Source organism: Hordeum vulgare, chromosome 3H, assembly GCF_904849725.1.
Source record: "Hordeum vulgare subsp. vulgare chromosome 3H, MorexV3_pseudomolecules_assembly, whole genome shotgun sequence".
In the NCBI taxonomy this organism is placed as follows: domain Eukaryota; kingdom Viridiplantae; phylum Streptophyta; class Magnoliopsida; order Poales; family Poaceae; genus Hordeum; species Hordeum vulgare.
Genome location: NC_058520.1, coordinates 576,847,920 through 576,871,374, shown reverse-complemented (window position 1 = coordinate 576,871,374; position 23,455 = coordinate 576,847,920). Strand labels below are relative to the sequence as shown.

Below are 23,455 nucleotides of genomic sequence, written 5' to 3'. Positions count from 1 at the left end.
TATAACATGCATATATGAGTAAAATAACAATAATAAAATCTACCACATACACATGATTGTGATATATGGTATGGCACCCTATTATGGTGATCTCCATCGCCATGTTTTTGTTATCCATATGGCCTCCATCTCCATGGTCCATGTACAATGTGCCACCAAGTACTAATATGAGTTGTTACTCCTAACAGTTAGTAATAAATTACATAGAGTTATGGAATCATCACAAGTCGACATGTAGGTCGTTAATACAATTAATGATAGCTCATTGGCTCCACAACATGGGTCAAATCGTCATGACTCGCAGGTCATGGAAAATTACATACACGTATCAGATGCATAATGGGCCATACTATACACATTAATCCTGCAAAAACAAGTTATGCATAGAATCACATTATATTGTTTTATGTGAATCCACAATTCCTTAGGATGTCTTATGATATAAGGGGTTCAGAGGGGCACCGGTCCTTCCAAAGGTGTCCCTTGCGGTGTCTTGACTGCCAATTGCTGACCTATTCGTCGACCATCCCTTTCTTCACTTGGTAGATCATATTTATCGATTTCATCATATATCGATTATTGTTCTGATTCAACCAATCAATTGATCTTTGTATGCAATAGGCTATGGTGTTTAAAACCGACAAAGACCCATCCGAGTTAATGTAGAACCCAATCGCACAATCATGATACATTGGTGACAAATCTAGAACACGGTCTGATCGGTAATCTTTATACCGATCCGACCAAACATATTGATCTTTATTGACAAAGAAGAAAACAAACCTCTATAACTACTCAGTTATGTCTTAGTGTTTGGTAACCCCTAAGTAAGTCACTATACACCTCAAGTACATGAAACAATCTTAGGTCTAAGGACATGGCATACTAATTGTAAGAGATAACTAGAAAGCACTCCCTCTTTATCTCAAGTTGGGTCATTCCAACCCCTAACAACATCCCCTAGTAGGATGTGCCAACTCCCAAAACTGCACATAAAGAACATATGAGACGAACTTTCAGAATGTTACATACTTGACACTCCTTTTCCCTCACGATATTGGTCAAGCTTGGGATCGATCGCTCTTTCTTGATCACGTGACTCAAAATACTTTACTAGGTTATCTTTTAACCGTAAATAGCATGCCCATGCATTTTCGAACGGATGAGGGACCATACCTCTCTCTCTTTTTCATTATAGATAATGAAAATTTCCATGGTTACTGACCATGCCCCACAACATGTTATATGACAAACAAGAAAAGCAACCTCTATAACTAGGTTACGAATTAGTGTATGGTAACCTCTAAGTCACCACACGTTGCAAATACATGTGACAATCTTAGGTCAAGGGCATATCATACTCATTGTAAGAGATAACTAAAAAGCACTCATGTTGTATCAATTTAGATTTTCCCTGTTAGGAAAGCAACGTATCTGTATTGAAGGTCCAAGGAGCATATATATATTACACATGACTTGAGGTGCAAGGAAAGTAAACATAGACTAATAAGGACTCCTAGACTAATACTAATAGACTAATAAGGACTCCTAGACTAATACTAATACTTCCTAACACCCCCCTCAAATGCAAAGCTATGCAATAGCATTGCATTTGAAGAAGTGTAATACTAAAAAACAATGATAATCCAAATCCGCGTCTTGAGAGTGTCGTTGTAGCATGAAGAGTCTTCAAAACTTGTCGAGTCGCCGAAGGAGAGAACGAAGAGATGGCACATCAGAGGTAGACACCGAAGAGATGGCACATCTGAGGAAGACACCGCATCACTTGAAGATACAACATAAGTATCAAGAGAAGATGGGTTATCAAAAGAAGATGGCACATCAAGAGAATAAAGCATTGCGCAGAAAATCATAGTCCACGACAACCGTCGGCGAAAGAAGCTCGGCGAATAAGGCACGATGGACATAGATCGACAATGCAAAAAAAATCCAGAAAATTCTATAGAAAACAACATGGGCAAGTAGGCCACAAAAGTTGCATAGAAAGGATCAGGACCAAAGAAAAGGCCGACGGACAAAGGTACGGTGGACTCGCATGGCATGAGAAAACACAAAATATCAACGGATTTGGTGGACGCAGCGGAAAACAAGGAAAACTAGAAAACACACACTAGATTAGGGATGATGGCAGCGGAAGAGAAAAAATAGTATCATGGCGGCGAAGGCCAATTCCAACCAGAGTGTGCGTGAGACGGTCCTGACTGTGTAGAAGGTGGTTGCTCAGTGCGGGAAGCCTGAGTCACAATACCAACAGTACCCGTCAAGGAAGAACCTGAAGCAGCGAGCAGACGCTTAAGTCTCAGAATATCCTGCTCAGTCAAAGCGATGGCTGAAGCTGTCGAGGTAGATGCCGAAGTCTCTGTAGATGATGATTGCGCCTGGCGCAAGTGTTTCTTCTTCGTGCAGCAGTGGGACTCAATATGACCATCATTGTTGCAGTAGCCAAAATGTGGACGGGGGCGACCTGAGCCTCCAGAAGGAGTGGGCAAGAGCGGCGAAGCACTCGAGTGAGAAGGGGTCGGTGCAGCAGTTGGCGTAGAAGTAGCCCGAGCAGCGAGCACCGAGGGAACCTCCAGCAAACCAGCACCACGTAAGCGAGTCTCCTCAGCACGAATCTCAGAAAGCGCCTTCATGAGAGAAATACGGCCACGAGCAAACAACTGAGCACGCCGGGGCTCAAACTCCTTACGGAGCCGAGACAGGAACTCGTAGACGCGACGAAACTCCAAGTTGGCCTGGACAGCCTGGCAACAGGGGCAAGTACGACAACCAGCAGTGCGGAGAGAATCGAGCTGGCGCCAGATAGCAGAACTCTGTGCATAGAAGTCATCAACAGTAGAGTCACCCTGCTGAAGAGCATGCTCCTGACGAACCACAGAGAGGTATAAGGCATCACCAGAGGGCGCATAGCACTGACGAAGGTGAGTCCACATCTCAAAGGCAGTAGGAAGGCCCAAAAACTCAAAGGCAAACCGAGGCAGAACACTAGCAGTGAGAACAACTGCATCACGAGCATCATCATCAAGCCACTGGGTGTAAGCGGACAGAGCACCGTGATACACCTGAAGAGCCTCCTCATAAGCCAAGACCTTCTCATCATAAGCACCCACAACGGCCTCATCAGCAAGCTTAGCCGCATCCTTTGCGGCCTGAGGAGCATCCGCAGGAAGAGCCGGTGTGGTCGGCGAAGTAGGAGCCATGGGAGGAACCGGACATGGTGGACAACATACCTCGCCAGAAAGAAAACCCCATATACGGATGCCACACATGTGAATGCGCATGAAGCCAATAAACTCGGTGTAGTTAGTGCCATCAAAGATCATCGGACAACGCGGAACAACAACGTAGCCGAATGCAGCAGATATTTTTTCCTTTTTCTTTTTCCTTTTTTTAGGAATAGCAGTCAACGAACCGCAGCTGCGTCTGAAACCGCGTTCGCTTCGTCAGGAGCCGCGTCGATCTGGATCCGCTTCGATCTGGATCCAAGGCAAGGCAGCGAGTTGATCCGGAGCCGCCCTCGATCTGGATCCGCGGAAGTGGCGAGATGGGGTGGCGGCGGTGGCCGCGACTGGAGACGGCGCCTGCCAGAAACCAAACCAGATCGGGAGCAGTGGCGGCGGCTGGCGACGGCGGAAGGCGGCTGGAGGCAGAGCGGGAGCAGCTTCGTTCCAGCGGTTCTGGAGAAGCAGCGCTGCAGCAGGAGGAGGAGATCGGAAACGGGAGCAGCTTCGTTCCAGCAGTTCTGAAGAAGCAGCGTTGTAGCAGGAGGAGGAGAACGGGAGCAGGAACAGCGGGAGCAGCTTCGTGCCAGCAGTTCTGGAGAAGCAGCGCTGCAGCAGCAGGAGGAGAACGGCTGCAGCTTGCACGACGCGGGAGAAAGTGTCGGCGAGAGAGGCTGCAGCGAGAGCTCGGGAAGGAGGAAAAAGCACGAGTTGCGTGTGCGAAAAAAGAACCTAGGGCTCTAATACCATGTTAGGAAAGCAACTTATCTGTATTGAAGGCCCAAGGGGCCTATATATATTACACATGACTTGAGGTGCAAGGAAAGTAAACATAGACTAATACTAATAGACTAATAAGGACTCCTAGACTAATACTAATACTTCCTAACATTCCCAACCCCATGTTCCCTAACTTGTGTTCGTATTATTGGTTCGACATCTCCATGTCCATGAATGTGAAACATGTTCATCAACCAATACATGTGCTAGTCTAATTTTAATATGTTTCCGCACATGAATTTGGACTAGGGACTAATTTAGAACAATCATTTAAGCATACGAGTTCTACAAACAAGCCATATATTTGCTAATCAGTACAAATGATATTATTCGAGGAACATTTTATAAAGCATGGATGCATCAAAATATAATCATCTCTATGGTTGTCTCTATGGCATATTTCCAACATAACATCCACATAACACTCTAGTTTAGCACGAACATATGACATGCAATGCTACAAATTCTATCAACAATCGCAAGGAAAAGTTAGGTTTGTCAAGTGAGTATACATAAGTTCTAATAAATTCATTATCACAGTCAACACACATTGTTGTTTGATCCAGCAGGCTCTCATAATAATCATGCCAACTAGTATATCCTTTTACATACAACATCTCCAAGAAATAACAGGTATTATGAATATGTTAACATCATTAATGAGTGCATGCTCATGTAATGCATTCTGGTAAAATATAACAACTATCAAAGTTGTCAGAATCGCGATTCTGAATCGGATCGGAGCTCCGTTGCTAGGATCGTGAATCGTAGAATCATAACTATCAGGATCGTAGAAACTTAGATTCTATGAGGAAAACCGTAGAATCGGAGGGGCTAGTTTGGATCGTAAGATCGTAAGATTCTAAGACTTTGAGTCGCGATTCTGACAACTTTGACAACTATGTCATATGATTACTAAAAAGCTTACCACATTGCTATATAAATTCATAGTCAAACTTGGCAAATCATTTTGATCTCGTTTCAGAAACTCACTATTCCTTCAAGAATGTTACCCGTATACATTAAGATTTCACGTGAGCATATGCTCTTGGCTTAAAATTCTCCTTGCACCAATTCCATAACCTGACAATAATAAAACATAATAGATCTATCAAGCACAATCATGCCAATTACTCACTTTAAGAAAAATTAGCCTATAAATTATCTAAAATGATGGGTTATCCATTGAAAGATTATCAATGAACATCCACGAGTAATATTTAGCATTGGAAAAGGGCATGGTCTAGCGATAGAGTGTTTCAAGATAAGGCCTCTCGTGTGATGTACCTTTGGCGCCATGTCTTAGCCTTTACTTCAACTTTTTTGTCTACGTCGACGAGGAATTGCTTCACCTTTGGCGTTATCTCTTTGCCTCCATATCATAAGTGTCTACGTAGTGCATAATTAATAAGGATAATATGATGACATATCTTATCTCAAATATTGTCTAGACATGCAATGTGGTACATATATCATTAATGTCATCCAGTTAGATTCATGTAACCTCAATAAAAGTGGTGTTTACCAATAAGATGTGTACACTTGAGTACTATTTCTATTTACTAGGTGTTATAAGTTTTGTAATTGCCATTTGAACAAATGCATATATGATACTATGATAATTAACTATTTGTCTAATTATGATATTTAGTTGTTTTTATACCTTGTTCTATCTATATTGCAAAATGTTTTGGTACATGTATAAATGACATGAATATTTCTTAAATAAAAGTTTACATGCTAATATATATTGATTTATATCATTATTTTACATATTCGAAAGTAAGATTTCCAGATTTAGTACATATTTTGTATCAAGTAAACTTTGCATTATGAACTGAAATTAAGCAAATATATCATAAATTATTTGAATTTCTTAGTACTCCCTCCGCCCAAAATTCTTGTCTTAAGTTTGTCAAGAAATGGACGTATCTAAATACTAAAACGTGACTAGATACATTCATATCTAGACAAATCTAAGACAAGAATTTTGGGACAGAGGGAGTACTTTATTATCTTATAGAATGTCATTTGGAGTCATTTTCACAACCTTTAATGCAATTTTTTGAAAAGCAATGCCTTGTGCAAAGATTGTATTTTAACATGATGTGATTGTTGATCGGTAATTTCTATCATACTTGTGATTTCTAAAGTTTAATGATTCATTTGCATTTCTTGGTCTGGATAGGTTTAAAAAAGTGTCAAAGGAAATTCTACTTCGATAAATATTCTCTCAAGTGGGAATTGAATAACAACTGAATTTATAGGAACTTTGCTTCATATGATGGTGATGGTGCCTACAATGATATAGAAATTATTATGTTTTACAAATGATTGTTTGATGTATAGATACTTGAATTTATTTAACAATTGTTCTTTTATAAACTTGTATGCCAATTGAATATTGCTACTTTCAGTGAGTTACTCTGAACTTCTTTCATATTTGAAGTTCAATTTCGTAAGAATTTTTTTATTTGGTTTAAAGTAACTTTAGTGATACAGACAAAAACACTCATTATTCTTCATCTTTTAAAGATTTATAAAAATATATCTATCTTTTTCAATCTTGACCCTAAAGTAATTTTCTAATAGTGGTGCAGTAATGTGCACTCCCTTTACCAAATTTCCCTGTAATATAATTAAATGTCAAATATTTCATGTATTTCTATGAATTTATAAAAATAGAATACTATATAGATTTTCAAAAATCAAATTTTATTGAGTTTTGTTGCCTAGCGTACATATTTAATACTAACTTTAGTCTTTTATGTGGAGAAATTTCACTTTTAGGATGTGTTATTTTGGTGAAATGATAGAGTGTTCCTTAGCAATGTTATAAATATATTCTTATAATATAATGTAGACTTCCATCCAAACTTTTGCCGACAATTTGATGAAACATTGTGATATTTAAAATTCATTCTTTTGGTAGTTTAACTCATGTCTTGGTTTAGGTTATTAGTTTGACATGTGTATTGTAGCGCTAGTTGAACTCGTGTCTTCATCTAGGTTATCTAGTTTGAATCTATCTTATGGCTAACCACATTCTTACACCTAGCCCCTCTACCAAATGATTTCATCTAGATGCAGAACCCATTGCTACATCTAATTTTTGGTGTTCTTACTCATTTCATCTTCCTATTCTCCTTGCTTTGGCACTACAACCTTCGTTGTCCTTTATGATTGTTGTGTCAAAAATATCTATGCTGAAAGCACATCTAAGCCCCCGAGTGTAGTCACCCATGTCAACATGGTGCCATTTTTCTTCTCAAGTCATCTAGTTTGGTCACGGTGCTTATTTTGTCCTAATTTTGGTATTTTAATATCCTCTCCTTCGCTTCTCGAGTCACCTTGAATGAAAATTCACTAGGTTGTCTCGGCACACCTCTAGGTGACGATCAAAGTAGACAATGGGAAGCATGAGTCCATCGGTTATGAGAGCCTTGTGGAGTGATATTGTTTTTTTTTGGTGTAAGACTACTTAAGTTATGTGTTTTGGGGGAAACTTCTGATTACCTTACAATGGTATATCCTCGTGGAAAATGGCCTAGTTTATGAGGGCTAAACACAAGCCAAATCCTAATGGGTGGATATCACAATGCTCCCTTTTAGAAGCAAAATGCACGTATTAGCATTGAGAGTTATAAACAAACAAATGCCTCGAGGTATATGAAAAATAAGTCAATTTCTGTAAAATGTGGACTCTACTACCTTGGCTCATGAGTGGGCGTTCAGTGCTATCTTACATGATGTTGTCCCCTTGCTATTCTCTGTGTGTATCAACGACCATGTCCATTGGAGATCTCTTTAGGTAAATTTGTCGACCATAGTTCTATTGTGCCATTATATACAAAATTCAACAGAGGGTGGTTCTTCTTGCCATGTTGGTAGATGAGTATTCTCTAAACTTGAACCTAGTTCTGCTCATGCAACATTTGGGGTGTATGTAGGATTGTTTGTATATCTGGAGGGGGTGGGTGAATAGACAATTATCAAAATTATTAAGTTCATTTGGCATACTCTAACTCTAATAAGACTAGTTTCCTACTTTCCTAGAACTAGAACATGCAAGTTCTAGGGAAGTAATGCGGAAGTGAAACTTGCAATTGGGGCTAGAGATAGGGATTGCAAACACAAAGATGTGTTCCAACGTTTGGACTGTTGGCGCAATCATACATCCTCATTGGTGGAGGATCAAACATATAGTCCGAAGATAACAAAAGTCTCAACTTTCCATCCACCATCATTTAAGCCCACCTAATGTCAACAACACATAAAATCTCTCTCGGGGACCAAAAGGGTATATTCGGAGAAACAGAGGTGCACCGCAATACAAAGGGGCTCTCTCAGAAAAGGATTTAGCTTTCACAATTTTCATCACCCAACTCAAGGGTTAGGGGTCATATTTGTGGAAACCCATAAATCTGACCATTTGATGCAACAAAATTGGTTTGGAAGTTGTAAACATCACACCAAAAGTAGCAAAAGTTGAACAACCGGGGGAGGAGAACTCCGAAACTATCGAAATGGTCCAAACTCACCTTTGGAAACCAACTACACGGAGGTACCGTGTGAAGATCGTTCATAGGTGTTAAAGATTCAAAACAACATGGTGCTTCCATAAAGGAAGAGGCAGTCAGAAATACCAAACAACTCTTATTCATAAGTATTTGACGTAAGAGATCATCCTCTAAAAATGGCTTGGTGGAAAATGGCTAGGTGATAGATCATAGGTTCCGAATAAACATCTTTCAAATCTTCTAGAGCTATAATGGAACTGCAGTGGCCGGACAAAACTTACTAGTTCAGAAATACCAGACAGGAAAACCTCGGAGGTACCAGGCCTAAAAGAGATATCCCTGAATCTCGTAGAGCCTAGTAATTATGTATTATAAGTAGTTCGAAAAAAAAACCTAGGAAACAACAAGTTCACTCAACAACTCTCAAATCACTAGGTTCAGTAGTCTAGACTGATTGGCCAAAAGGTACCAGGAAAGTGCTTCAAGTGAAATAATAAGAGCGAAAAACACGAGGGATTACTTCAAGATTTTGTATGTGTTCATTTGTAGTTCTAATGTGAGTGCCTCTTTAGATAGGATAGTTCTCTTTGGATTCAATGTGGAATCTTCGATCCACTAAAATATTAGAATATTACTAACTATTGAGCCCTAAGCAAACTACATTTTGGGGTCACTATTTTTTTTCACTTAGCATAGTGACATGATATGAAATTGTTGAATAAGGGTACCATGGCCCATGTATTGTTGACCCAGGTGCCCCATACCGATACAAGAGAGGTGCTCGATCTAAAGGATGTACTCGACCATGTACGAATAGAAGAGTCACCAGTGCAATCTAGCTCGTGTGACGACTTCACCTCTCCTCACATCCCACATGGTATCAGAGCGCAAGGCTTGAGCATAAGACGGTGGTGTTGGCTTTGGCGAGGTGGCAGGGTCTAACATAGAGGTGGTGGGTCCATAGGAGTTGTGTGCAAGGAATGCACGCTATGACGGGACTGTGCACGAGACACAACAACAACAACTTGGTCGTGAGGATTTCCTAATTTCCTCTTGTTGATTCTTGCTGTTGCTGGTTCCGAGCTCCCCAGTTGTGTCTTAGGAGAGGAGCAAAAGTTGTTGTTGTTGTGTTGTTGGAGGCGATGAGGAGTTGTTGCTGATTGGAGAGGGCGGGAGGCAGTGACAGCTATTGATGTCCTTGAGTGTAGAGTAGGAGATGGTGGTGCATGTGTTGTTGTTGCTTCTGCTGCAGGAGGTGTTTCTGCTCCTTGTGGCTATTCAAGGAGGAATGCTAGCTGTTGTGTGTGGCCGTCTGGGAGGAAGAGGGGAGGTGGTGAGGTCCTAGATATGTTCAATGACTTGGTGAAGGAGACCAGGATCATGGATTCAATGTGGCCGGATGATGGATATTCGTGTGAGTTGTGACGCATAGATGAAGGAAGGCACAAAGGAGATGAAATGTTGATAGGAGACCATGACTGGAAGAGGTTACATGTTGCGGGCAGGTGTGAGTTGCATGAGGTAGAGGAGTTGGTCGTTGGTTTACCTCATGTGCAGCAAATATGTGGAAGCATGTGTGTGTTTGGCTGCCTTTTCCCTAGGCGAAGTGATGCAAGAAGTAGAGGATACATGTGTGATTGAACAACACGATAGCTAAGAGGATACTAGACTTCCAAGTTTGGCTCATTTTATCTGTACAAATGAGAGCAACACTAAAAAAGCCACAATTGCTGCTTACATAACTGATGTGGAGTGGATACTAGGCTGTGGTGCATCTCAACATGTTGCGTGTGACTTCAGAGAATTTGAGTCATATAAACAACACACGCCCTCTCCAAGTAACATCATATGTACAATTAACGGGACATATCAGCCTATTAAGTGTGTTGGGGCAGTTCAATGTACCCCTACTATTAAGTATCTTCATTCCTACATAAGGCAGGTTCCTCGGTCAATCTTGTGTCTTCGAGTACTCTAATCAACTAAAAGACTAATGTGCTTGCTTTAGAACATGTCGACTAGAAGGAGGATTGGGATTGGAATAAGGCGTAGGAGACTGGTACATGGACCGTGAGAGGCTTGGTCAAATGGGTAGCTTGATGTTGCGACAATTGTGGAAGAAAGAGTCTCGATCATAAACCACCACTACAGAATGGGGAATGTATCATTTGATAAAATGTAAAAGTTGTTTCCTGATGTAATGAATTGAGTAGATAAGAACAAGCTAAAATATGCGCCCGAGTTTAAAAAATACACGAGGACGTCTTATGTAAAAGGGACTTGGAAGTATATCCCCATGCATGCTTGTTCACTCGGATGTGTGGACAAGTCCTATGGTGTCAGTTAGTGGTGTAAAGTATTATGTGACTTGTATTGACTGTGACTCATGTATGGCATGTGTCTATTTGATACGTAACAAAGACGAAACTCTCCAATCCTTCAAGAATTTGTATGCCTATGTGAAAAATCACTTCAATGTTCAGCTACAAGTGATAAGAATAGATAATGACACTGAGTATGTGAACAAAGTGTTTGGTGTTTTCTTATCAGAGGAAGGAATTTTGCATTAAACCTCATGTGTAGACATTCAAAATGGAGTGGCAAAAAGAACGATTTGACATATTCTTGAGGTTTTCGATCACTAATGTTCACTTTGAATGTGTCAGAATTCTTCTGGACTGATGTTGTGATGATCACGACATACCCAATCAATCGGGCATCATTGGGAGTACTAGGTATGATGTCACCTTGTGAGAAAGAATGATTTTATGGTTTCTCGCAAGTTGTTTGCTTGTGTCTGCTTTGCCAGGGATCACATACCACATGTGCGCAAATTGGATCCACGGGCCGTCAAGTGTATCTTCATTGGGTATTCTTATGGGTAGTGAAGCTACAAGTGTTGGTTTCCTTATGAATGGAGGACCTTTTAGATCATGAATGTCACCTTCAAGGAATCCAAACTATTTTCTGGTGAGAGAACTGATCTTAGTGGCTTATTTTTGCTAGTCTTAACCATACCCAGCTTCATGTGATAAGTCAAGAGGGGAAGGAAGGTGATAGTCGGTGGTACTGATTCAGCGTTGTAGCAACCAACCGAGGGCGATATTTTCAGTACAACGAAGTGAGCAACTATCTCAGCAATAGATAACACCATCGAGTGAAGGCCAGTTGTGACTGATGGGGTAGGCAGGCGGTGCTTTCATGGAAGCGAGGTGATGGTGTTGCACATCAGGGAATCAATTAGATCAGGCACACCTAAAGGTGTATTCATAAAGGCAAGGTGATGGTGTTGCACATCACGGGGGCTACTGGATCAACCGTAGACGGAACAACAAGGTAGAACGATGAGATTTCAATCTCCTTTTATGGGGATCAGGCTGAACATGGGTCAATTGATTTACTAGTTCCTTTGTGCAAATGTACTCAAGCAATAGCAGGGTTACCACAAGAATGGTTTGGGTTTGATGCCATTTATATTGGAAAGAATGTCTCCTATAAAGCATATTATTTCCAGCCTACAAAGCATTTGTTGCTTCTCTTCAGTTGGTGCCTCTTCCAACTGATTGGAAGGCAACAAAAGTGGATCCAAAGTGGCGAGCAACTATGATAGAGTTGGAGGCATTTTGTAAGAACAAGACATGGGTACTAACACCTCTTCCAATGGGAAAGAAGGAAGTCAGATGCAAGTGGGTATACACTATAAAATAGAACGCAAAAGGGAAGATTGGAAGGTACAAAGCAAGCTTGTGACGAGGGGGTTCAGCCAGACTTACTACATTGACTATGATGAGACCTTTGCCCCATTAGCAAAGATGAACACCGTGAGGATTCTGATATTTTTTGTGGTCTATACATCAACTTGATGTGAATAATGCTTTCTTGCATGGGGACCTGCAGGAGGAGGTCTACATGGATCCCACCTGGGTTCTCTACTTTGGAGACTGCTCGCAAGGTATGCAGGTTAAAGAAAGCTCCTTATAGTCTCAAATAGTCTTCTAGAGCATGGTTCGACAGGTTCAAACATGTTGTATGTAATATTGGGAATGAGCAGAGAAATGGTGATCATACATAGGGATGTAAACATATCAGATCAGATAGCAATTTTCCCATATCCTTTACCATATTTTTGTCGGATTCAAACCGGAGTGGATAATGACCGGATGCGGATTCAAATTCGGATTATATCAGACTATGGATTCGGACTTGAAGCGAAGCATACTTGGACCCAAAACGGACAAATGGACAAATAAATATGGGATTATATGTGCGAAGAGACATGCTTTTGTTTCTACTATGCAAACAATATTAACATGGTTTTTACCCAACCATATAACACTAGAGAGTGGGCCAAGCACCTACAGTCATAAATCACGCAAATACGACAAAGCAATATGGATAAAGTGATGATAGGAGTCAAAATGATAGCATCACACATAGAGTACCAATACTTATCAGTCTTGCTATGATGTTGCTAGGGTTAGGGTTATACTCTATTTATATAAGGTGATTCTAATTAGTTTAATTAGCTATTTTTGCTTGTCGATTGGGCTAAATTTATTGGATAATCCTATTTGATAACCTTGGATAATCCTTAAAAATACTGGATAATCCACATTCGTCAGATATTATCGATACCATATCCATCGGTTATCCAGTTTACCATAATCTGTATTCGCATCCATATCCGCTGAGTTCATGCAAGTGCATACCATATCCATACAATTGGGCGTGGATGCGGATTTGAAGCGGACATTATCCATACCAATTACTTCCTAGTCATACACTCTTCTACATGCATCAAAAGGGAAAATCACTATACTTGTTGTATACGTGGATGATATTATTATCACATGCGATGAAAATAAGAAATAGCGAGGCAAAAAGAGTATTTAGCTAAGGCCTTTGAAGTTAAAGATCTTGGTTGATTCAAATACTTCCTGGGCATAGAGGTGTCTAGGTGTGTCAAGGAGATAGCGCTATCGCAGAGGAAGTATACTTTAGATGTCCTAAGCAATGTCGGGATGCTAGGATGTCTGGCTGCATGAACCCCAATTAATCAAAACCACAAAGTTTCAACTCAGTCAGGATAGCCAATGGATAAGGAGGTGTCAAAGATTGATTAAGAGCTTGTTGTACTTATGGCATACACGCCTAGCATTGCCTTAGCAATAAGTGTGGTAAGCAGATACATGCATGAACCTATGAGTGATCATCTTGAAGCAGTGCACATGATTCTGAGGTACTTGAAAGGGACTGTTATTTGAGAGTATTAGGAATCTCGTGGTGGATGAGTACTATGATGCAGATTGGGCAAGTTGCATAGATGATTGTAGATCAGCCTCGGGATTATGTGTCCTTGTTGGTGGGAACTTAGTGTCATGGAAAAGTAAGAACCATGTTGTTGTGTCCTGGTCGACTATCGATGTCAAATATAAAGCTATGTCTCAAGGGTTAAACGAGATGTTGTGGACCCAGAATTTTGTTAGAAGAACTGAAGATAAAAAAGACTAGTTGTGTGAATGTGTGGTGTGAGAATAAATCAGTAATCAATATAGCAAACAATCCAGAGCAACATGATAGAACTAAGCACGTGGAAATAGACAGATTCTTCATCAAAGAAAAGCTAGGTGTTGGGATCATTAAGATCAAGCATGTGATTTCAAGGTATAGATTGCAAACCGCCTTAACAAAAGGATAGGGAACTAAAAAATGCAATTTGGTGTGTGGCAGGATGAGAATGATAGATATGTATCACCCCCCTTGAGGGGGAGTGTTGATTGAGTGGCCCATGGCCCATGTAGTGCTGGACCAGGTGCTGACCCTGTCTAGATAGAAGTGCACCAGTGCAATTGAGGACAACTTATTGGTGTGCGCCTCCTCCAAGTCCACGGAAATAGAATGCGTGAAATAATTAGTCCCTTTGGTTGTCTCGCCATTAATCACAAAAAGTCACTAGCTAATTTAGATGCACTTTTAGTGTATTTTCTCGTGTGCTAGCATTTATCTTTTAGGGGAAAAAAATCGGTGTCCATTTTCTCTTTCATATGTCCAACTGCAGAAAAGCATGCTAGAGACCTCTGGTGGGGTCACGAATGAAGAGCGACAAGGATTGGTCTGCCACCAGTAAGCCCCTCCTACGGGAAAACATGGAGATCCTAATCCTGGATGTAAACATGATGAATCTGTATCTCATACTTAGTTATGGGAATCACATTTATCTGGTTGGCCCATGTTGTGAAGCCTGAAGGTTGTGCAATGCTAGAAACCAATAGAGCATTAGTACCTTTGTGTGCCTAAATGACATGAGGTGCCAACCCAAGTATGGCATGAGAAGCCTAAATACATCCCATTTCCCATTATTGGCCTTGACATCGGTGATGCACCTCCATGTCACTCTTGATATGTGTCACTGAAGGAGGATTTTAACATTTGTATTGTGAGGCGTCTCTGAGCCAAAGGCTTCTAAAATTCATGTCAAGAGGGTCAAAAGGCACTTGCATTTTGTTGTTCACCTCTGCGTATGGAATAAAGAGCATGGAAATTGCGCCATTTCATTCGCGGGGGGGGGGGGGGGGGGGTGGGGAGGGGGGGCAAGTGGTCACATTAAGAATCCCTCCGATTTATCAGCCATAACACTCTTATAGTGATGGATATGTCGCAAAGACAGTCTACTAACATCAATGGTGGCCAGTTGTAAAATAATTGGACCACCGTCATGCCCGTTACATGGGATCTCTTCATAGAACAAGGCCCATTCATACATCACCACTTTCGTACAAGCGCTCCTCACAATCACGACTTAAAAAGGTTCCAAAGAGGCACCTCTTGTTGCCATCTAGCAAGCAGTCGAAGGGTCCAAATGTTTTTAAAGTCGTCGTAGCTCTTGTCCATTCAGACATGGTATGGTCATATGGGAATCGAGACTTCTCAAATCACATAGCCCCCCCTTGCATTTGAGATTATGTAAGGCATGTGCTCGGTTTTTCCAGAATGGTATGTTATTCATACTCGCTTAGTATATTACTCATCTAGGTAGAAGATAAAATTGATTGTGGTATGCGTTATAAAAGGTCAAAGGGAAGAGTTATAGATCAAGACTATCTTCTAAGTTCAAAGGTCGTTCCCATGCTTCATTTGTGTTTTAATAATCGTAACCCATGGTTGAAGGTTTATGTTGGATCCTAATGCGAATGCTGGATAAAGGAGAATCATCAGCTCATTTCAAGAGCTTTTCTAGAGGTACCAACAAGAGACACAAAGGGGAGGTCACCCTGTATTTTAGATGGAAACAATCTCACGGTCTAGGGAGGATATTGTGGCATGCTCATAAACTTTTCAGCAAACTTAAGTTGGTTGCTTCCCATTTCTTCAAGTTTTCTCCTAATCTTTCAATAACATCAGTAGTTTCAATGATGATCCTTCGAGAGGCTTCCCCTTAGAGGATCTTCAACTTCATGATGGTTAGCGAAATACTTACAATGGCTTAGTACCAGCTACCAATCTTAGAAGTGTTTCAAATCAAACGTTTCTCTGATTCAACCCTTGATGGTGGTTTGGTCCAAAACATACTCCAATGCAGTTATTTCCAGGAGTTCACCCGCCTTCTCCAATATGATTAAGGAAGTGTATCATGCATAGGAACTACGCATAACTTGATGGTTGTTTGAACATTAATTCAATGTCACTAGTGACCTCTTAAGTGTGGAATTAGTCACATAGCTTGTCCCTTTACGGGCCCTCTTGGGGTGTTCTCAAAGACTATGGCTTGATAGGATGCTTCACTAACAAAGAAGGCAATGATGCTTACCTCATAGGGTAATACACTGATGAATCCTTCCTCAAGTGTCTAAAGTGCCTCCACGCCTGTTTGTTTTTCTTAAGGCTCACATTCTTCCAGGATTCACAAACAAGTGAAACAGAGCAACCTCATGAGTTAAGCACCTCTAATGCAGTGGTATACAACAATTGTCTTGTGTCGTGGAGTGTACACATCCAAGGACAAGCTCTTGCACCAACCCTTTTACACCTTTGAAGTGGTCCTACTCAGGCTTTGGGGGTGCAAAGTGATTCATCTTAAGGCGAGGCTCAAAACCTAGGGAGGCTTCCATGTTCATTGTCAACACAAGACATGCAGACATTTATAAAAGGCGAATCCTTTTAGATCATTTCGAGGGATTGTCGAACACATGAGGTACCAATAAGAGAAAGAAAGGGGAGATTACTCAACATCGAGCTCACGACATAGAGAAACTATTGTGGCATGCGAATAAACTTTGGGGAAACTCAACTTGGTGGCTTCCCATTTCTTCAACTCTTCTCCAAATCTTTCAATTGCATTAATAGTTTATAGGATGATCCTTCGAGAGGCTTCCTCTTGGAGGATCTTCAACGGTATGACGAGTGTTGAGGTACTTCCCATGGTTTCTTACCTCCAAGGATTCTTTGGAAGTATCTCGATGGAACATTTCTTTAGATCAACTCTTGATGGTGGTTTTATCTAAGATATACTCTAATGCAATTGCTATCACAAGTTCGCTTAGCCCCTTCCGATATGCTTTCTTGCATGTATAGGAACTCATATAACTTGATGGTTGCTTCAAGATTTATTTAATGTCACTAGTGAGCTTTGAAGCGTGGAATCACCACTCACACAGCTTACTCCTCTATGGCTCCTTTTGGGGTATACCAGGAGACTTCTCCAGTCTCTACTTGTTATAAGGTGAGAAGTTTCTCTGGGACAAGCTAATGACTTACATATTACTTTGCCAAGGATCTTTTATGGATAGTCACCTTCGTTTGAGAGTTGCAAACATGGTGGTTGCTCAAATCCTCAAGGTGCACCACACGATGTTCGTGTGCATGACCTAGCATCCCTTGTGAACAAGGTGCCCAATAAGTATAGAGTCATTATGGTGATGTAGATGTGTTTATGTTTGATTGCATATTTGTTGTGCGTCAGACCGAAGCAGGAATATTGAGGATATCAACATATTCAACTATATATTTGATGGGATGCATCTTGAAGTTGTACCATCCATTGCAAAAGATAATGCTCATCATGTAGGCCTATTTCATGAATTGTGTAGGGCCTTTCCTGGAGATTTAAGCTAAGGTTGGTACCCGATCCGCCTTTGAGAATAGAAATCTCTCCTACTATGTGGAGGATAGATGCCTCCCTTTTGCTTGAATTGCCTATCACCATCTTGAGCTCACCACATTGCACCCACGATGAATGGAGTGGGTAGATCGATAACCTATGTGTGTCACAACTTCGATAGTTGTACGAGGGAATGCTTGATGCCCTATATTATCGATTATGCTTCTGTTTGGCAAAGTGACTTTTCTTAGGTGGCTAAGAAAAACACCTTGACTATCTTAAAGTCAACCTCACCAAATCCACCAACTCTTACGTGGCTAAGATGTCGGTCTCATTGAGGGTCCTATTTTCTTCTAGTTGTGCTAGCCCTTCTCCAAGAATGATGGAAATTTTATGGAACGAAAGAAAAACATCGAGCAAGGGCTTGTGAAGATGACACGTTGTAAAGACTAAAAGGGAGACAATAATATTGTTCGAAAGGAATGTATATGTGGTGTAATTGCTCCTCTTATATATGTTCTAACCTACATAATTACAAGGTATTTATGAACATCCTTACTAATCTATCCATATAATGGTTCCTAGCTAGTAGCTACAAATTCGATGGAAGCTTTAGTTGACGGGGGCATGTACAGGTTGGGTATTGTACTCTAGGCAAACACCTTCCCCAAAGGCCCAAACTCTTGGGAGAAGACATGGAGAACCCCGAGGAGAAAATGTCTTGGGGGAGGCAAAGAGCCCTCAGGCCTAAACCTGATCATAGGCCGGGCTGTGCCGGGCTTGCAAAACCCCGATCCTTAAACTACAAACTTTAGCTTGGCCCCAAGCCTGACCCTTAAACTACAAACCTCAGCCCGGCCCGAAATGCTGCTTGAAGCCCGAAAGCCCTGCCTGGATACTATTCTTTAGCCTACTCTTTAGCCTACACGCGTGCAAGCCCGACTTGAAAATCAGAAAATTGGATGCCCGAGCCTGGCCTGAATACTCTTTTGGGTGGTAAAATGAAGCCCAAACCCGGCCCAAAATGCAAGCCTGACTGGCCCGGCCTAGTTTTTTTGGGTCGGGCCAGGCTGTCCATGATCAGTTTTACTCGGGCTCAAGGAGGGGGCTTTTATGAAAGAAAAGTGATACAAAAGTTTCCGAATTAACACTATGTAGGCTGTAGCTATTATTTGCACAGGTTGAGATATGAAGAACCTATATGAAGGGCTTCATCAAATTATAAAAGAGAAAGAGATGAATTCTATTTTACCGTTTCTCCTCGGTACCTTGAATTTTTGTTTGAAATTGCCTGTAAGAGTCTTACATGCAGCTCTTCACCAGATTTTTGTTTGAAAGACCTAAATGCGGTCTTCAGCAAATTATAAAAGAGAAAGAGATGAATTCTATGCTACTGTTTCTCCTGAGTACTCCATTTTTCTTAAATCGCCTGTGAGTCTTACATGCAGGTCTTCACCAAATTTTTGTTTGAAAGACCTATATGCAGTGTTCACCAAATTATAAGCGAGAAATAGATGAATTATATTTTACTGTTTCTCCTCAGTACTTAGATTTTTTTTGAATTGCCTGTCATAGCCTTACATGCAGGTCTTCACCAAATTTGGAAGACCTATATGCAGTCTTCACCAAATTATAAAAGAAAAAGAGATGAATTCTATTTTACAGTGTGTCTCCCCAGTACTTAGCTTTTTGTTTCAAATCGCCTGTCAGAGTCTTACAGCTTTAGTACAGTGATTTTCCAAGCGGTAATGTTGTACATTTTTTTCAGCATAGAAGGCACATATGATCGCTATCAGAGATTTGCGGGGGCTGGAACGAACGTGAATGGAGGCGATGCAAGTAGCAACAATGTAAAATAATCTATATAGCTTTGATTATTGCATATCTTAGAGCTTGTTTAGGTGTGGAATATATAACTGCCAAGCATCATACTGTGGATTGAATCAGTCTATATTTCTGAAGTTGCCATGGAAATATGACGTGCATGATCAAGTGTTTGTGATCAAGGATTATGTCGCCTATGATGAAGTGATTGTAATCAAGGACCGGCAAGATGAATACAAATATATATTTTTTTGTATCTACTAGTTTATCCAAATAAGCCATATATATTCTATAACCTAAGACTATATTGTAATTACACCATTATGTAAATTAAATGATTATTTATATACTTACATATCTCTGACAATATTTTGGTTTGGAACCAGGATGGTGATCCTTCAAACATACAGTCAACACTTAAAGAGATCGCCTCCTGGTAGCTCTTGAGACCTTTTATAATCTCTTCTACTCCCTCCGTACCTACGGAGGGAGTAGTATGTTATTTACTGTGTTTTCCCTAAACTGATTATGTGCAATCCTGCAGGTCTATTCAAAACAATGCTGATGACTCAGATGCTAATAAGCTAGAGAAACTGGAGAAATTGCTGACAGATGCTTTGAGGGATACAAAATCCAAGAAGGTGCACTTCAATGGCTCTACTGACACCTGTAATCAGGTTTTGTACCAATGCATCAAGTCTCTGTTTCCTTTTGGACCCTTGCTCCATCAGAAAAATGACTCTGTTTTCAGCTATTTCACTAATTCAACAGCTCACAGCTTGATTTCTACAGTCTTGCTCTTGATGCCCTAAATAGACATAATTAATTCCTACTGAATATAGATCGTTATTATCTACTGATGTACGGTACGTAGTTTCCATTTTTAGTATAAATTCTACTATAGAAAAGTCCAATAAAGTACTAACATATTGAGATATTGGGCTGAATGTGTGTGCTATATTAGATCCTATGTGTTGGTAAATGATAGGTAGAGCAAAATAAGCTCACTGGATACTTTACTATGGATGTGACTGCCTTTGATAGTTTCATCGTAACTCACAAGGAGTTAACTGCTACTTCGATGGACCCAAACTAAGTGTTGTGGTCTCAGTTCAAACGACCCTTATTTTGGATCGGAGGGAGTAGTAGTTTTTCTAAATACAGCGTAAGGACCTGTTTGGAATCGACGTATGGCATCGGCATTTAGTTCAAATCGGTGTATCCATTCCAAACAGGGCATAAAGGTTTGTGTGCTATGGTGCTACAGCCATTGACTGAGTAGAACTGTACTTGTGGATATGATCCAAGCAACAGACACACGTATGAATAAAGAAATCTGACCTCGTGCCAAAAATAATAAAATCCTTGTGAGGAAGATTTGTTTGGTAGGCCTAAATCAGTTATGAGCATTCCTGTGATGTCAAAATAGCAGATGCCTACATATCTTCTGGCTATACTAGAATCAGGTTATTCCATAGCATTAGTAAGCCGGTTCGTTTTGCAGGCTGCCCGAAATGACAGACAATGGGGACATCGGAATAGATCCTGTCAGTTACCTGCAAATAGGAAATTAAGTTTTGAAACAGAACCTGGTCGGAATGTTAAATCAATGCAAAGGCTATTTTCAAGGCAATTTAGTGCATAGATTAAAAACAAGACAAAATGGAGGCATCAGAATAGATCCTCTGAATCCATGTACAAAGATTATTTACATGCTTTGCTTTCTTGTTTGCCGGAGTGCAGATGTTGGCGCAACAAAATAGCGGTGCAAGCACTAGGAGTGGCGAGAACTCCAAGCGAGGAAGGAGTTGAGAGCAGTCATGTGCTGTGTCTACATTTGGTACAAGCAAAGCTCTGTTGCTGATGCAACACTCTTCCCCAGTTACTGGGCATGAAAGAGTTGTCAGGGCTGCTGCTTGTAAGGCGTATGGCAGTAAGGGCAAATTCAATAAAAGGGTGGTGGGTTGATACTAATAATTCAATAATATGTTGTTTTACCTTGTGCCTTGTTCAGACTGTATGTGAACCTATCAATCTATTGTCATCCTTCACTAGTCCTGCCGTATGGAACCGAATGGTCTCCCTCATAAAAATAAAATTTCAACTGAACGGGAAATCAGTTTATGCGGATACACTTTATAACCTAATGCAGATGTTTCCTCTTTTAAGTTGGTGAGGATCATATTCATGTCTGCATTAAGCAAAAGGACTGCTCAGTGCTCAGTAAGTGAAGGCTGGTTCGTGATCCCATATTAGCCTTGGAATTTCACCCGCAAAAAAAAAAAAATTGAAATCTATCAAAAAATAAAAAAAGTACTGGGCTTGCTTGCTGGATGATGAGATGTGGCCCTACTATGTCTTGCATTTGCTGCTTCAAAATTTGCAGACTCTTTTATTCTTTTCTCCTTGGATCCAGCAGATGTGGGCTTTGGGCTGGGCTTCTTGATGTTAGTGTTTGCTGAATCTCGATGCACATGTTAATCAAGTGCGTTAAGGGAAGAAAAAGAGTTGAGTTTCAGCTTTAATCCCGAAGAAAACTGTATAGTGCATAGATCTGGCAATTTATTTCATGGGTTTTGTAACTCTGGATCAATCCACGGAGAATTAGTTAAATCTTAGCCGACAGCGAGTACCATCGATCTGACATGGGGACTTCCGCAGAATTTTACTCATCCTAAGCTGTGAAAACAAGCACTGCAATTCTTTTTTTCACCAGATGAACAATTTTTAACAACATTTCATTTTTTTGGTAGATGTGCATTAATCAACTTGTAAAACCAATTGAGTAAGAAAACCTTTCGAAGTGTACAGGTTGGCCGCGTTAGCATCAGAGAATGGAATGCAATACAATACGAGCGAGCAAACGCACCTGACATGCAGATGAACGGCCAGCCGCCAATGCGGCCTCCGGCTAGCCAGTGCCGGTGACTTCCGGCCCCGGCAATGGCGGCACACCCATCCGTGCGCCCGACGACGACCTCACCACCGATCATGTAGATCGATTGGCCGGTCGATCCGATCCCGCCTTGCACGGAAACATCACAAACATAGTATAATCTGTGTTGTATAACAAATCCAGCATCGCATCGATGTGCGCGAAAAGAAAAGGTTGAGTTGTGTGGACGAAACCCCTCGTCTCAGGCCGCTGTGATGGAAACTAAACCCCCACTCCACTCCTGTCGTGCTCGTGCATGCCATACCATACCATACCATACCATGAAACCAGCAAGGAAATGAGATGAGCAGCAACATGAAAGAAAGCAGCAAAGAACTGGAGCTCGAGCACGCGCATTGACCCATGCATAGGGCCTACGACGCGCGCCGTGAACCTCTGCATGCGCGTCTTGCTTGCAGAGGCCGTAGGGCAGGCAGGAGAGGAGAAACTCCACAAGAACTGAAGAAGAAGCAAATGGAAGGGAGAGAGAACAGGCAAAGCAGCGGGCCGGGCAGTAATAAGTTTCGACCGGCCAGTGGCAGGGACATATCGGGCATGTCACACGCTGACACTGTTTTCACCAAAAAAGGAAGGAAAGAGCAACTATCTCTGCCCGCTTTGGAGGGCGAAGGCGGCGGGCGGGCGCCCCTTGGGCCGTGCCCGGGGTCAAGCAAACCACGCAGCCACCAGTTGGACTGGACAGGTATTCAATGTGCAAAGGGAGAACCGCACGAATCTTGGCAAGTTGACGGAAGCTGTCGGACAAATGAGCCTCGAACGAAGGAAAGCAAAGAACGAATCCGTAACGGGAGGAAAGCAGCGACCTTGATTGTAGCAGCGACCCCTGATGCCGACGGCTGATGCGCGCGGCAGCCTAATTTTGCTGCACTGCATCTAGCTGAGTCGGCCTACGTACAACCTGATGGCTGATGCGGCAGCCTAGTTTTGCTGCGTCTGGAGAGGCCGGCAAGTCGACGGGCCAATGGTGGCAGCGATGCAAGAACACAATCTCGGTCTCCAAATAAAAAGAAAAATCGAGGCTAAGACATGAACGTAT

General features: G+C 41.4%; 1 protein-coding gene and 1 long non-coding RNA gene across 3 annotated transcripts in view; one reads left to right on the top strand and one right to left on the bottom strand.

Moving 5' to 3' along the window:
- Positions 1-21,610, top strand: part of LOC123445261 (MADS-box transcription factor 51-like) — a 29,753-nt gene extending 8,143 nt beyond the window's left edge. Inside the window, exons 2-5 of one of the 2 annotated variants that reach the window (XM_045122228.1) lie at positions 19,408-19,489; positions 19,850-19,899; positions 20,008-20,104; positions 21,207-21,610. In XM_045122228.1, coding sequence (XP_044978163.1) covers positions 19,408-19,489; positions 19,850-19,899; positions 20,008-20,104; positions 21,207-21,275 — 298 coding nt within the window. In that variant the 3' untranslated portion in view covers positions 21,276-21,610. Of the gene's footprint in view, positions 1-19,407; positions 19,490-19,849; positions 19,900-20,007; positions 20,141-21,206 lie in introns of both variants that reach the window. The other variant, XM_045122227.1, reaches the window with a different exon arrangement.
- Positions 20,850-23,012, bottom strand: LOC123445263. Its single transcript, XR_006631065.1, has 2 exons — positions 22,333-23,012; positions 20,850-21,019 (listed from the first exon to the last, which is right to left on the bottom strand). It is a non-coding gene; the product is annotated as an uncharacterized LOC123445263 (long non-coding RNA).
- Positions 23,013-23,455: the final 443 nt, after the last annotated feature.